Here is a 16,181-nt window from a genome sequence, read left to right as displayed (position 1 = left end):
ATTTAACCAAAAGCAACTATCACGTATATAAATAGTTTTTTTATAGCTTCAATATTGTCAAATTAGTAACGTATAAAAATTTCTAAGAAAAACAGTCTACCTGACTTGATTAAATTCTTTCAGCGCGTGCTATGACCACCTCTTTCTCTTTAGTTACTGGAATTTCCAACAAACAATATATTTATTTACTAAATTAGATGTTTTGTCTAAATACGGGTTCTCTGTAGGTTTATTCGACACGGCATAAACTGTCCTTTTCGTGACGACTGGATAAAAAGTTTAAGGAATTTTTGACCACCCTGTAAATAAAAAAGTAAAATTTAAACTTTCTACGGTTGTCGAGGAAATTCTGCTTCACTTAACGAGGCGGTGTTATTAGCGGCCGTCTAAAAACAGAGGCACAAGGAAAGATGTTTCTTTAAAAATAGCGAGCTTGAGGTGTCAGCTACCTCAAATTTTATGACAAAAATAGAGCCCCTTAAAGTTAGAAATGATTGAGACTGTAGTCGGTTTCTCCTTGTTCGCAATCACCAAAAACGAAATCACTTACTACAAACAAAAACATTAAAAAAAAAATCATCTGCCACTGCTTAGCTTATTTCCATTTTTTTTTTAGAGTAAAAGCCACCTGACTGCGTCTCGTACCCCCACATCTGCCGTGAATCGAGAGACAATTGATGACGTTACCCAGAGAATTGATCGCATTTATCGTGTAGTTGAAACATGTTTCTTTATTCGAACATATTCATCGACTTCTCTGTCAGTTTTAACGCCGCCAGATAGTTGTTCTGAAATTAATCACAATTTTGGCACAGAAATGAAAATAGAGAAAAATTTTATTAGAAATAAAATAGAGGTTCGGCTACGTTCTTCTTCCATCGGCCTGAGTGGAGCAACAAAACTACTTAAATATCGTTGGCAAAATGGGTACCCATACGTGCACTCAAGAAATTCTACGTGCTGAGGCTTCAAAAATTAAAACAAGAGAGCGGCTGGGTTACTTTGCGCAGATTTCTATGATCTAATTGAGTACGATCGTTATTACTAGGAAAGGGAATCACCCAGCGGGTGATTCCCTTGCCTCACAGATATAGCTTAGAAGAATAAATAACTTTCTTTTGGAGGATCTCTTGACAAAGAGGTTTTTAATATGAACCGGTTGTCATGCTTACCTCAATAAACTGTTTTTGTATTTGTAAGATACGTCCAAGAGGACTTTTTAAGAGCTTGAAGAAAATATAAGACTGTTGTAAGCGCGTCGGTGTCGATTTTTTCTACTTGCCTTAGATAAAGCTTCGTATTTTCGTATTTGGCATGCGATCTGCTTTGGTTTCATAGATTTCAAGACTGGAGTTGCTCTGCCGCCTGGGAAATCAATTCATATGATTAAATTTCATAAGTATTTTGCCAAAGAAATGCTTTTATGTTGCATCGAAGTAAAAAAAAGTTTTCAGGAGCTTTTTCGTGGTGTGTCTAGTTATATGCAATCTGCAGAATACTTTCTAGCAAAGACTAGAATTTCGCTATCTTTACTGTTCCTCTTCTTTTTGTTAATATCACATTTCTTTTTTGTAGCTGTGCTCTCAATGAATCAAACGAATCAATTTATTGCGTCTCCACAGACATTCTCTGGCAAACAAAGGATTATAATCAGCACCGTTAAGGTTAAGCTATGGAGTGTATCAGATCGTTTAGCGATAGATAGATAATGCATCCGGCTACTCGTCGCTGCAGGCTACCAATCTTGCACACCGCCAGGTTGGTATTGGGAGATTCTGCTTATGCGCTCATAACAGACGTGGTCATAAAGGGTAACGTGAAAGATAAGAAATTCAAACGTCCCCAAAAGCATACAAAATACTCGGTAAATCTATCAAAAAGTATCTTAAGCGGAATAATGCGGTAAGTAATAAGGCGGTAAAGGGAACTTTATAGAAACTCTTTTCAGGGCGATACCATCCTCTTGCTTGGTCTATCTCTGGTCCTCCTTGGTAGCGATTAAACCATGTGTATAAGGCGATCGTATACTTTAGGCAAGTCTTCCGTTGACTAAAGTGCATGCGGCACACAAAATACGCACATACAGTTAGTTTGGAGTCAGTCAACGCTATATATATATATGCCTGTAAATAGGTCTGAAGATAACAAAAATGTTATAACTGCTCTGGAGAAGTGCCACCTAACGAATTACTCGCGAATCACTGTGACCCACAAGGAACATCGATTCGCTAGAAACATTTTCTGCTACAAGAGCTGTTGTCCGTAGGTGTCAGAGCGTTTCTTCAAACACAATGCCCGTAACAACGGAAGCGATACCAAATACGAGTTCTTCACAGTTGCCTATTCGATACCGAGACAATGGAGTCAACCGAGTAATTCGTTCCAGAATTCTACTCATCGAAAGTCTGATTGCTCTTCCACATTTTGCTGAAATAAAATAAGCTACTTGAGCAGCCTTTAGTCACAGCGCGATTTTTCAAATTTCAAAAGAAAATCACAAATCACACGGTTATTGTTACATTGTCGTTTCATTTTTCAGGTATGTGTTCTCCTAGACCCATCTTTGCAGTGGCGGCGGAAAAAATATACTAGATTCTAGCCTGATTTTGTGTGAATTATCAGTGATAGGCTCAATGAAACGAAGAGACATTCTATTTATCTTCAGAGAGAGATAGTGTATTTTTGCTCTTATAATACTGTGTCAGCAAGGGTACGAGCTGTTACTTCCATGCTCCTATTTTGCACGTTACTTGTACTATGCTAGTCCACGGATTTATTAAATAAGTTATATCGGTACGAATCGGGTAAATACAGTGTTAAAAGTTGCACCTGAAGGCGTTTGTTTTGTTCCGTTTGAGCATTGTCTCGAATCGAACCGAACCGGGGGTCACGTCATTTACCAGACGCACGTACGATGTCAATCCAGCAGTAGTTCTTCTTAGCCAGCCTACCAATGCCTACCCTCAATATAAGTTTGTGCGATTAGTAAAACACCATTATATATTGTTTGCCCTGTAGCCACGGGCCGTTGTCGAAGTGTCAGTTTGACATCTTGTAATAAAGTATACTATTTATTTAATGACTTGGAAGGTTTTTCTAAGAATTTTTTTTTTGTTTTTGGCCTCCCGCGCCCTTGTGGTCGAACTTGGCACCTCTTCATGTCGTTATGGTACTGCATCGCTGGTACGTTCGATAACGTAACGGAAAATCTGATTTTACGTCTTTGAATGCCATAAGGAAACGGCGGGCGACGTAAAACGGGCTCCATCAATTCTTCATTGACATACATGAACAAAGTCGATCTTCTTCCGCTTCTGTTGCCGACACCGCAACTACTATTGCTGTAACTGAGAAACACTGACGCTAGCTACTTTCTTGGCAGAACAGCAACTACACGGGCACGAAATCGCTTCTGAAAAACGCGATTTTACCAGCAACAGACTGACAAGATGCTTCTACCGAGTAGAACCTGTTGTTCGACGTTTCGCTTGCCATCTCATTTCTCGCTGAAAAAGATTACTGCGTAGCACCGCCTCGCCGCTTATCTGCCCCTGACCTAAAAACTTGGCGGGAAAAGGCGTTAGTCGCAGCAAGATGATCACCATGGGGATCAGTTGATACATTTGTGACCACGGCTTCTGCTGCTGCTTCACCTAACATGTGTTTGTGCAAGCGTGCACGTTCTCTGCATCAATTTTTCGCTTCTTTACCCATTGGCACATAGTTATCGCGCTCATTCGTGACGTTTTCAACAAACGATGAAACGAAGCAGCCACGAATCCATCGACGAATGCTTACTAACAATCAGCACGAGACATGGCGCACACACTGTCACATATGTCGCCATTCTACATCAGGAACAACAACAACGACGACATTAGCAGCAGTAGAAAGGTAGTCGTCTCTAGCCGGAGAATCTATTCAAGGCAGGTAAATATGGACAAGATTATGACGAGGGCTAAATCCTGCACTGCAGCATCGCTAGGGTTGCTGCTCTAGGTCTGACTAACCGACCATCCGACTGAGCGGATCGGCCGCGCTTCGATTGTGAACTTTTGCCTGGTCGTTGTTCCCGTTGTCGACGCCCACCACACCGATGGTAGGCAGAATTACCACCGGAAGTAAAGAGCAGTGCAAGAGTGAATGCTAAACGACGGCTTTTACTGTTCCGAGGTGGTTGGACGCTCGGCCACATCTTTGTGGCGTTCTTTTCCATTTTCAGCGCTATTTGGCGCTGTTGCGCCCTATAAGTTCGCTATGTATTTTATGTACCGTTTTTTCCCCTGAGTTACGTCGTTATCTACCATCTTTTAATAACGATATCTTCTATGTAGTAACGTAGTGTAACGTTCATACAAATGTCTGTCATTTTTGAAGAATGCTATAAAAGACGCTGATCTCGACGATCTAACGAGGGATTGCCGTTAAATTGTTGTTGAAGTAGTTGCTGGGTTTTGGAGCCATACCACAGAGGATAAGAAAGAAATATAACAGCCGTACTGCTAGTGATAATGGGCCAGAGTTGGCGACTACTGCCGCTAAAGATGACCGTGCTGATGCTGATGGGGCATCACGACGGTCATATGTGTAGCAGTGCAATAACTGGTACGCAAAAATGATCATACGATATTCCATCAGCATCTGCAAGATGTGGCTACCAATCGTTGTGCCATAGCAACAAAGGCCTGTTCTATTTCATGCTAATTCCAATAACAATTACTTACAAACTTTTTTCGCTTTTCTAATATTAAAGCATGATATTTTTTATAGCAACTTCAGATAGACTCTTATAGAGATTAAATGTATCTATTGTTGCAACGATTGGACCCGTATTTTAAAAAGCACATGGAGGCGATTGAATGAATATGATCCCTATTTATTAGACGAGTACTTTTAGCATTGACGTCTGAGCAGCTTTATAGGTTCAGTACCGATGGTAACACTGCTACATAGAAAAAGAACGCTACACTAAATAGTACCAGTTCCGCAAAGGAAACTTGTCGTGTACTCCATCAACTCTCTGTAAAGACGTTCACAACGGCGGAGCATAATCACAAAAATCGTTCGTATTATATATATTCTTGTCTGAAAAACTTCTTTATGAAAGTTCCGAACAGTGTGAGTAACAACTATTAAGGCTATCAGCGCATACACAAAAGGAGGGTTTGTGTATATAAACAGTTATCAATAGAACCAATTTTATGTCCATTTTCAACAAGTTACTTTTAGAATAACTTTTGCTACCAGAAGTGTTACAAACAACAAGTAAGTGACTTTAAGACCCGATAACAAATAACATAAAGGCATGCCCCGTCCAGCTAAGTTTCCAAAAGTTGAAGGGTGTAGGACCCTCTACCCCTGAATGTGAACTGCTCATGGTAAAGCAGCGAGCGTTCGCATACGTATACTGGGCAGTCTGTATTTCAGGACTGCCGGCCGAAACTACTTTGCAAAATTCGGTTACTGCACGTCAGCGTCGTCGATATTTTATTGGGTTCATTGCAGTGAGCGCGTTACTGAATGACGTAGGCAAATGGATAGGTAGTAGAACGTTTACCTTTAAGAAAAGTTCAGCTGTTTCCTTAGTGCAAACCATGAGGCCACCGTCTAGCCCTGCAATAGGAGTAAATGAGTCTTATAATATACTATGTTTTCACTTACAATTGGCAGCCTCTTTGTTAACAGCTTTATATAATAATTCCTTTTATTAGTAGTTTTTGTTACATTCGCGCAGAATACTCTACCCCTCTTCAAGTCGACAGACCGGATCTTCAGTAGGTACCCTAGTGCTTAAATTTGATGTTAATAATATAAGCACAATTGAAGTCGGTACTCACTGCTAGAAATATTGTTTTTGTCCATTGCAGACAACGTCTTTGGCAAGCGTTAATGCGATGGGCGGATGAGCGATTCGGCTGAACCGGTTTGGATTCGTTCGATCATAGTGTTGAATAAAGGAGTGAAGTAGACATAGTGTGAAACTGCCTTCAAAATTTTCAGACACTATCTACTCCGTCCTTACAGTTTCAGATCATTATATTATATATGTAATCCAAAGCTTTAGTATTTCGAACTATTCGGTTGTTCCGCATGAGTTATAGTACGTTATTCATGTTAATCAGTGATTAATGCAATTCCGTGCCATTCTCACAGCCTCGAGAGCGACGTGGTCTGGGTGGCTATGCACACTCGTACTGCGCGTTGCCATAGAAACAATGCCCAGTCATTGCTTCATAAAATTAGCATTGACAGATGGCTATTATGGCCTATAGTTACCATGTTGTTTCGTAAGTCTGTTGAAGAAAAGACTATATAAGTCCAGCAAAGCCCACGAACCACATAGCTAAAAACCGATGGAAAGAAACATGATATTTAACACTTCACATTGGGATTGGCACTTCGCAAGGTATGGCTGCCTTTTGCGGGTTTTAGCGGGAGATTAAAAAGAGCTCAGTAGGCTTAGCCTGCATGATTCTCGTACTAATATTTCCCAGGTATGATCTAGGTGATCTAATACACAGCAGAGGTTGAGAATCCGCTGTGAGCAAAAGAAACCTTTACAGTAATTCTGTATTCGTTGCACAAACGAACTACTAGTTCTAGGAAAAGATTGACTCTAGGCAGAGTTGAACCTGTAACCGACCGCTGTAACTGCTATCTCTTTTATACGTTAGCTTTAGAGCTAACAATCGACATGTATTGAAAACGGCCTCGTCCCATAGCGGCTCGTGGCAACATAGAAGAGAAAACAATTTTTTATTACAACCCTCTCTATCAGATATACAGAGAATACCATTTCAGTCTTAGTCGCTACAGGCACTTTGGCAAAGGGAGGAGCGCCGCAAGCCAGATATAGATAGCAAGAATACGACATAGTACTTTGCTACAATTACAAGTTGGCGATAGATTTAAATTGGTCATATGTATGGCTAATAAAAAGTTACCCGGTAATATGCGGGGTCACAATGAAAAATGTTTGAATAGTTGTTCTGTGCTGGGCTAGAAGAGTTTACGAACTGTTATCGAAAAGGAGGTTATGTGAGGAATCAGTACTACGCCTCTGTAGAAGCTGTCCTTGTCAATCATACGCAAGTCTCCCAAGATAAACCGACCACATGTGTGTAGGCAGATACTCTTATTTAGCAACTGGATAATGTAGAATTTCATTTGTGAAGCTAAACGTTGAGAGTTAAAATCCAGAATATCAACTGTCTCAGTCGAAGCCGAGGAAGGAACGTGTAAGTGTTATTGCGTAACTTGCTTTGTTAGTTTTGTTTGTTGAATTTTACCAATGGCATTTTCTATCAGATTACATAGTACCGTGCCAATGCAGCGGGCATTTTTGTTGCTATGTTACTGCAATGGTCGAAGTTTGTCGAAGGCACATGTGAACGTCTTCGTCGTACTATAAAAACATTCCATTTCTGAAACGAATATTCGATGGCACATTTGTTGAGAAATATCTGACCTGAGAAACGAGTTAGTCTTCCTGGATGCTTGCTTGACCTCAGTGTCTGATACAGGAGCAATCATAGGCTCATTTTATTTTTATCACGCAGCGATTGTTCTTTTGCTAAATTGCTGGAGGTTATGTTGACGGTTGAACGCATCATCATTCACCTGTTTGTATCCAGTCGCGTTAAGAGCAGCTTCGATGAGTTCGGATATGATTCAGCGTGAATATACGAGCGTAACAAGGTCCGTTGGGAGCATGGAATCGCACATCTGAAAAATGACCTCACTCGATTACGAGCTGCCAGAATCGTATGTTTAGAACTTAGAACTAGATTACTACATGGCTTTCTACAGGACGCAGTTGTTCGTAAAAAATTTGATAGCCGGTCTTGTATTATTTGACGTGTATAAAAATTATACAGGGGCAGTTATTAAGCGATTTGTACCTAAACAATGTATTTAAACGAGTGTTGCAACTCGAAAAAGGCGATTTTTTGAAATATAATTTACATCGACCGTGCACTGCTTAAGTGCTTGCTTTACTTTATCGTCAAGCAAATTGTAACTTCGAGACGGCCCTCTTTGAAACTGTTTCTGTGAGTGCATTATTCCTGGGGCCATCATTGTGTGGAATCATTAGGAAATACAGGTGCGCTTAGCATTACCAGGAATGGCAAAATAGGACGCCTGTTCTACGGCGGCAAACACGCCTTTGTAGCAGGCGTTTGTGTAGAACTTCCGTAACAGTAGATTCTCTTGTATGGGGTACTTGATGCTGTTACAAAGTAATAAGATTGCAATTACTTCTGTTGCAATCCATGTGATTTCGTATAACCTGCCTAATCTAACCGTTGTTTTAGACTGTGAGACGTTGTACCAGAAGGTTCACAAATCAGCGTCTCTCGTGAGACCATCCCTACGTGTCACTATCGACTTCGGCTACCCACACGTTTATTGTCAACACTAGCGCTACCGTTTAGCTAGGAACCTGCGTCTACATCAGCGATTTGTACTAAGGGGATTCGTACATTAGTGGCTTCTGACCAGGTCATCCCCGCCCAAGTCATCTATATAGTTTGGACTGGAATATCATAAGATATTCCAGTCCAAACAAAGTTTGCTATGCTTAGAACGTTGATCTTGCCCGTTCCTGCTTGAAACTACCCTTTCACTAATGATTTCTCCGCCCTCGGTGCTCATGACGCTATTGTCTTCGCGTGATAAAAACTGAGCTAGGCAAAGAGCACTCGAGGAAACCGACGGCAAACCTATGCTTTCTTTAGTTCATACCGAGGATCGATCCTTTATATATATATATGTATTGCCTTGCTGTGATATGGTCGTTTTCGCGGTTTTCATCAGTTCTTTCAGAAGATGAGAACACAGTAGAATAAAATTGACTACATAACCAAAAAAGAGACTGTGGAACGTAATGTGACCTGCAGGTGTAGAGCGTCGCTTATGGCATTTGGAGGCAATGAAGTTTTATGCGTACATTTTAGGCTGAAGAGGTAAACCCTCCAAGACGCTCCAAGGCGCATAGTATAACATTATATATTCGATAGTTTTTATATGCCTTAAAATGCTCCTTGAGAATTACTCGCACACCGTTAAATTAAAATACACTTCTCCGCATTTAGCATGCGTTCGTCCTGGGCTCCGATACATCTCTTGCGTTCTGTCACCAGGGTGCGCTGGGCTGCACCCCTCGTAAACACGTGATGTCTTCGCAAGGTGCGTTATATAAAAGGTAATATCATAGAAGCTCAATAAACCCGCTTTACAATGCTGCTTACATAAAAAAAATTTGTCTATAAAATACAGTCTAACACACTTGGTTAGCCAAAGACCCGTCGGCGACGTTGACGTCTTGCCAGAAAAGAATAGAGAATGGCCCCACTGAGTTGTTGATTAGAAGGGTATCGCCTAGGATTTTAGAGGGGGAGGGGGGCTTGACGACGTTTAAGAACTTCCTCACTATTTATCGAACCTCTCTTGTCCTATTGCGGGTTTTTGGTATCAACAAATTTAGCTTGCTTCGACATATTCTTAGCAAAAATATCTATCCTTAATGTCAACTGCCAGATCACTAATTATCGAGTTCGAAATCGTGAGAGTCTCCGCGAGGAGTCCTGATGCTTGCGCTATATATATGCAGCATGAATATTAGTCGGCATATGACCATATGTAAACTGAATAAAAGGTCATATTTTTCCCACTTGGCTCGATAAATAGAATAGCTTTAAACTTTTTCACATCCAACAGGGACGGCTGTGGTTATCGAGTTGCATCGCAAGCACGACCTAATATATTTCACTAAATGGTTTCCATTTTATTTTTGTTTTAAGTTTTAGCGGGAAACGATGCCCTGAGCAGGTAATATTATTCGATAATAATAAACATTTTCTGAAAAAATCACCGTGGAAAGTTTCGTTTGTGTCGTATTTTTGACAGCATATTTTCGTTTACTCTTGCGGCCATTTTCATCATCGCCCTTTGCAAGCGATCGAATTTCGCTGCGGTTGACTCCTACTTGGGTGCACGCGCCTGCTCATGCACCCATGCGCATGCGCAGTATCATATGTACCAGAGAGTAGTCCGGATTCCCTTGGACTCTTTTGAAGTTATCTTTTGAGGCGGAACGCTGAGCTATGTTTTCGTAGCAGTGTTATTTCTAGCGGCGGCAACGACAACAGCACACTAATAACATTCCGCAGAGCGACTATCGTCGGAACTTCGACGGCTGCTTTTACCGAAAGACTAACAACTCAATGGCCAGATGTTCATTTTATGCTGAATCAGCTTGGTTTGTTTGATTTCAACATATTGTTTGCTGTACTAGTGATGGTTAGATATCACAAATGTGTCCCAATAACCGCTGTTGGTTGACAGCAGAGTTGAACGCGCGTCGACGTTCCCCTGCCGTTCCCAGCGATTACGCACAAATACTTGTCGAGTAGATGGGCAGGAGCCAGAGGAGCCCAGAGAATAGGCATAAAAAATAAAGGAATGCTGATTGTTATAAAGACGAATCGATGCTACTGTGCACTGTCGCTTCATGGAAATTCGCGGAGATAACGTGACGAGACAAAATCTAACTTTTTGTGCCCGACATGCCCCGATATGTCATCTGATAGCAGATCTCATCAACCCATACTAGCGGCATTCGCCATCCCCATTTGCCCATCTTGTGACATATGATCTGCAAGTCCATTCAGCCGATGTAACTTGAAAGAGTAGACAGATAAACCCACACACACACATGTATATATACATATATTGATGGAACACAAAGTCTAGGCACGGTTCATTGAACTGGTTTTTGTGATGGTGGCTGAAAGCTTTAGCTGAGAACAGCATAATCGGAGAAAGACTCAGTAATATCCCGGGGCTAACCACAGGAAAGGTTATTTCATGTTATCTTTTTTAGATGGGATATTGTTGACCACTCGCTGCTTCAGGTTTTCTGACGTTAAAACGTCACCTAATACCGAACACAAATATTACATTTTTGTACTACATGAAATGGAGAAAAAGAAACATTACGGGTGCAAGACACGTATAAGTTTTTCAGACAGGGTCATTATGAATGTATTATACAAGCATAATAATTAGAATTTACCAGAATATTTCAGTAAAAAGAGCCATCATGAGAACCAGTAATATAATTTACTATAACTATACTTAAGAGATAGTTAATCGTAACAGATAAAATGTTGATGCAGATGAGTATTTTGTTCATAAATGGAAATAAATATATGAAGGTTTTTTTTTTTATATTTTTCATACTGTATTTATATTATTGACTGAAAGTGATTTCCATGTGTATATTGAAATTGCGCGTAAACCCGGGCAAGCGAAAAAGGCCGGCGTTCCATTGGATGAGCCGACTATCACTGAATGTTTCACTTAATGATATTTAACTTACTGGCAATGTGTGTACTGTAGAATGCTTAAAATCACTAAGATACTTCCCTAGTAAGCGGCCACTTATACAGGAAGATTAAACTTATTTAACGTAAAGGATTCGGTTAACAATTAAAAAAAGAACATATGTCCGCTTAAACGCAGCTTGTTTTTTTGAGTTACTCGACTCTCTTGCATGTCGATTGAGTCCTCATGTTGTTCATTTTACGTCACATTTATTATATGGAAACTTGCTGATGTGAATCACGTACCTACATAGACTCTACAATGCTATCCGGTACCGAACCCAAAATAGAGCTACAATTGTTTCCAGAAACTATACGATATCACATGAAAATAAATTTAAAACGTGGCTATAGCCGTATACAGGTGATACGTATATACTGGACGTACAACACGAAGCTTTTAGGAGTAAACGATTCCGTTACTGATTCTATACTTTCAAAATGGTTTATGAGATTCAGCCGAAGAGAACCATGTTATATTATAGTTGCAAGAAGCATTATGACGCAAGCTCTGCAGGTAACCATGCTTTTTAGAGAATGAACGGTTGACGGTTGAATTCGAAAAGCAGATGACATAAGAAAATTCTCAAAACTTTACTACTCATTCGCGATATTTTACTCTGTATCAGAACTTCCGCCCTTCGACCAGTTTCTACTACTAGATGACCACGATTCAGGAGGCTGAACTGTCTAACATAAGCAAATCTCTACAAATGTGCCCTTGTCAGAAGGAAACGGCGACGCTCGCAGGATTTCAACACTCCCTTTCACAGTTGCCGTCAAATCTATGGGTCCATAAGAGGGAACGAAGACGCTGCCGAAAGCAGAATCTTTTAGTTAGCGATGGCTTAGGGCTGTCAAGCGTGATGCCTTGTCGCTTGGCTTCCTAAGCCCTCCCCGGCTGAACATCAAAACTTGCATGCTCACGGAGTCTGGGCTCAAACTAACATGGTCGCCGGCAGAGCTGCAACATAACGACTTTGGCGAGCCAGAAGCTACAAACGTACATGTCACAAAACTAAATTAAAGTAAGAACAGGAAAGACGCTTCGACGTGTGTTGCCGCTCGAGTTTCTTGCTCAAGGAACTAACTGTGTGTTTGCTGTGAATGCTCGACGACAGCTCCTGGAATGCCAATTACAATATAAGCTAGCGACATAGAGAACAGCAGCGATCCGCGTTCACTTGTGAACGCATTCGAAGACTAGAGTTGGCCGTGGTGCCGCCTCAGCTAACAACATGCGGCTGTTCGAGTTACCGAGAGCGTTCGTACTGGTCACCGTGACGACAACGTTCGTTGATGCGGGTACGGGGAAGAATGCCACATCGCAGATGCAAAGCCGTGCGGTGGATAATGAGAATGTGTCATTCAAAAAAAACTATTGGACCAAAGGGAAAGTGACATCGTGGTCGTTTCCGGTGTTGCCGACAAGTATGATGACTGTGAAACCTACGGCAGAGAAAGCTGCAGCCACCGTTAGATCCGAGCGTACTAGCTCTCCCCATGCGTTTTCTGTCGGAAGCAGCGGCGCTGCATTCGAAAAAGAATCCAACTCCGTACGCCTACCGGAAACAACTAAATACTTTGTACCCAGCTCAAATTATTACCAGGAACTGACATCGGCGATAACAAATATAGCAAACTTTGAAAATGCGCGCGTCCGCGATTACACCAACGAGTACTATACCCAGCCGGTGAAATCGATGGTGACGCCGCCAGAGAATGGACCGCGTGTTGTCGATATTGTCATGCATCACACTTACCGGACACCGCGGCGAGCCAAGCAGCCAACTAATGGGGCATCATCAGACCCCTACTACGCCCAGGAATCGACTCGAAATAGTTACTATTACGCGCCCACGACGAAAAAGAAAGATAAATTCGACAATCTAGGGGAGAAGAACCGCCGGCACGATTATGACTATGAATCGCATGAAGTCGATAGTCTTCACTCGGACCGACGGGATGACCACTGGGACCATGACTGGGATTACGACCATCACAAATATTATGACCATAAGTATCACCACAAAAAAGATTACGATTATCTTCTACCTTTGCTTTTACTAATACTCGCACCTTTGGCGGTATCCTCGTTCTTGATGCCCGTAACAGCGACACTAATGACGAACAGTATGTACGTTGCTGGGGCTCAAGGAGCCATTTACCAGGGTAGGAAAAAGCGTTCGACTGATGCACAAGAAGAACACCGAAGTTTGCTTATCGAGTTGGCCAATCTGCTCGAAGAAGCTGTTGCAAAGTTTGAAACAAAAGATACTGCTTTCAGACATCAGGCTAATAAGCAGAAGTTGAAGGCACGATAATTATAAAACGTACCTATATAGACGTTGGCAAAACTTTAGCGTGAGATTAACGGGTACAAATCGTCTCTATTAGTTATCTGAAGGCTGCTTGGATTCGCAAAAAGCAGTTTTCGAACAAAAAATTCCCAGCAGTCCAACAACGAACCCATTAAAGGTTTCAGGCCGTAAATGCCAGTCCACCAAAAAGTTTCCATTAACACGGCCTCTTCCAAATTTACTCCGATCTTCTTCTGAAATTCAGCAGATGTTTTGTTTCAATTGAAAAAAGTCAATATGCGGATCAAATTTGTGCAGTGAGGAAGTTTCTGTGTCCGTTCCTTAACCATGATGTTCACATAGCTTTCAGGCAAAGAACTCTGAAGGTGTTGATTTGATGGATTACTTCCACGACTTTGCGCATGCGTTTAACGTAATTCACAGAAGCTGACGACAGTCTGACGCCTCGTTAACTTTCCTAGCTGTTACAGATATTACGAAAACGTTAATAATACCTGAGGCTCGAGACGAACAGTCAACAGCCAGATGCCTTAAATTCGAAATTTTTCATTTGGTTAGGTGTTAGCACACGCCTCTAGCTTCCGGTACAAGTGTTATTCTTTTAACGACAATATTGCATCAGCGATGCCCCAATACATAACAACATGAGATATAAATTTTTATTACCTAACGAAATAAGACCAAACAAGGGAACCCCCGAAGCTATAGAATGATTGGACGGGACTAGTAAAGGCTAACGGACAAGCTTAGCACGGCTAAAACCGGCCAGTCGGCTAGTTTTCAGGTACTCGCTAGCAGCGATGCTTTTTCTAGCTATTCGATTGTTGGGTCACGTTTGTCAGCATACAATTAAGTAACTGCGCTTAAAGTAAGAATGCAAGTATAATAATTTAAATGAAAATAATTTAGTCATAAATGTATGTGTGCACAACGACACGATACCGTCACCACTCACGCGGGCCATACTGTTCTGTTTTCCTTGATAATGTCGTTTAGGTCTTGATATGAGCCCGTAAAACAAGCAAGGAGCGGGAAAAATTTCATCTATAAAAGTCCTCGTTCCAATCTATGTTTCACTTAGGTTGATCTATTCAATATTTGATTAGCAAGCCCTCACCTAGTATTTGGATAATCAAGAGCGCAATTCCAAAAACTTGAAATTTTTATCTGTACAGGTGCCCGCTTGCATTTGTATAATATTCCCTCGCTATATTTTAAAATACCAGATACAACCATCATGTCCTACTTTAGCTACACTATTTCCTACTAGATCGTTTAGATGCTAAAATATAGGTATTGTAGAACTCAGCTGGTTGCAATCCTTTTTTCTTCTTTCGCTTAGAAAAAGTTGTGAGAATTTGCCACGGGAGCGCATTAAATAAAACAGGTTCATTCGAAAAGTGCTGCATAATCGTGAAACAAACGTCTTCTTTTGTAACTGTTGTAGTCTGGCCAATCTACTTTTTGTCAACTCTTCATCGCTGTTGGAATTATTCTTCGTCGGCACAGTGACGGCCTCTCGAGTACAACGTAGTACCGAGCATCACGTTAATTGCTTATAGATGTGCAGGTAACACCACCTTATATCATTACGCCCAGCAGCTTGGTTGATTTCGGTTAACTGTATACTCAGGTTCCAGCCACCAGCAAAGCTCGCCAGTGTAAGATACGTACGAATGACCGCGACAAACAGTGCAGGACAGGAACATTTCAGAAACGAAACTTCGCCGAAGTCCTGTTTTGACAACTGTGACTCTCGTCTGTGTTTATCTAACGTTATCCCGCAACTGCAGCTTGTAGAAATTCAGACGTTAAACCATGACGAACGAAAGCACAAGCATTAGAGAGCACTGTGCAGAGAAATTGCTGAAGTAAAAAATCTTTATGCTTATTTATAGCTTATACTATGGAACATTTATAGTATTTTATTTAAAATAAGTGTATTAAAAATGAAGGTCGGTGGAAGCAATATATATAATACAACGAAAGGATAGTAAATCGATTGACGCTAATGAAGACAAATAACTAGAATTATTGTATCGTCGCAAAACAACCCAGTGTGTCGAAAACAATAAAACATTAATGAATTATTTGTTTAATAATTCAACCCTTTTTTTGATTAGTTATCCAATATAAAAACGCATGGTCTTCTTTAGCAATTGTACGTAGTACAAGAAAAGGGGGATGAAGAATGAAAGCACTCCGCCGCTAAATCAGGGTATCCAGTTCACATAGTAACTGAAGCCGTTCGTGTTCACCAAAATACTGGACTATTGTGTAATCCAGTTTCATGTGCTAAGTTGAACTGTAAATTACATACAGAACATGAACTACGCTTCAACCGACTCTTTGGATCTTCGATATTTTTCTTCACCAGACGTTCGAAGAACGAATATCCATCGGAATGTTAATTTCCACTGCTAACCTTATTTTAATGATATTATTTATTAATTAATATTTAATCATTCTGAGA

The 16,181-nt window shown here is 40.9% G+C and overlaps 1 protein-coding gene and 1 long non-coding RNA gene across 7 annotated transcripts; one reads left to right on the top strand and one right to left on the bottom strand.

The window, feature by feature from the left end:
- Positions 1-142: 142 nt before the first annotated feature.
- LOC147754846 (uncharacterized) lies at positions 143-4,007 on the bottom strand. 3 transcript variants are annotated; one of them, XR_015316264.1, is made up of 4 exons: positions 2,830-4,007; positions 1,283-1,365; positions 646-788; positions 143-299 (listed from the first exon to the last, which is right to left on the bottom strand). It is a non-coding gene; the product is annotated as an uncharacterized LOC147754846 (long non-coding RNA). The 3 variants fall into 3 exon arrangements; XR_015316265.1 differs by having other exon boundaries at positions 143-386; positions 688-788; XR_015316266.1 differs by having other exon boundaries at positions 688-788.
- LOC111252769 (uncharacterized) lies at positions 3,965-16,090 on the top strand. Of its 4 annotated transcripts, none has more exons than XM_086973849.1 (4): positions 3,965-4,099; positions 5,868-5,923; positions 9,096-9,205; positions 9,910-16,090. In XM_086973849.1, exon 4 carries the CDS (start codon positions 12,626-12,628, stop codon positions 13,709-13,711), a length of 1,086 nt encoding a protein of 361 aa, XP_086829975.1. In that variant the 5' UTR covers positions 3,965-4,099; positions 5,868-5,923; positions 9,096-9,205; positions 9,910-12,625; the 3' UTR covers positions 13,712-16,090. The 4 variants fall into 4 exon arrangements, with proteins under 4 accessions (XP_086829975.1, XP_022666910.1, XP_086829974.1 ...); XM_022811175.2 differs by having other exon boundaries at positions 5,868-7,238; XM_086973848.1 differs by having other exon boundaries at positions 5,868-7,238; positions 9,096-16,090.
- Positions 16,091-16,181: the final 91 nt, after the last annotated feature.

This window comes from Varroa destructor, unplaced genomic scaffold (assembly GCF_002443255.2).
Source record: "Varroa destructor unplaced genomic scaffold, Vdes_3.0 BEIS01000006.1, whole genome shotgun sequence".
Lineage (NCBI taxonomy): Eukaryota > Metazoa > Arthropoda > Arachnida > Mesostigmata > Varroidae > Varroa > Varroa destructor.
Note: the sequence above shows the minus strand (reverse complement) of the source record. Positions and strands in the feature narration are given on the sequence as shown.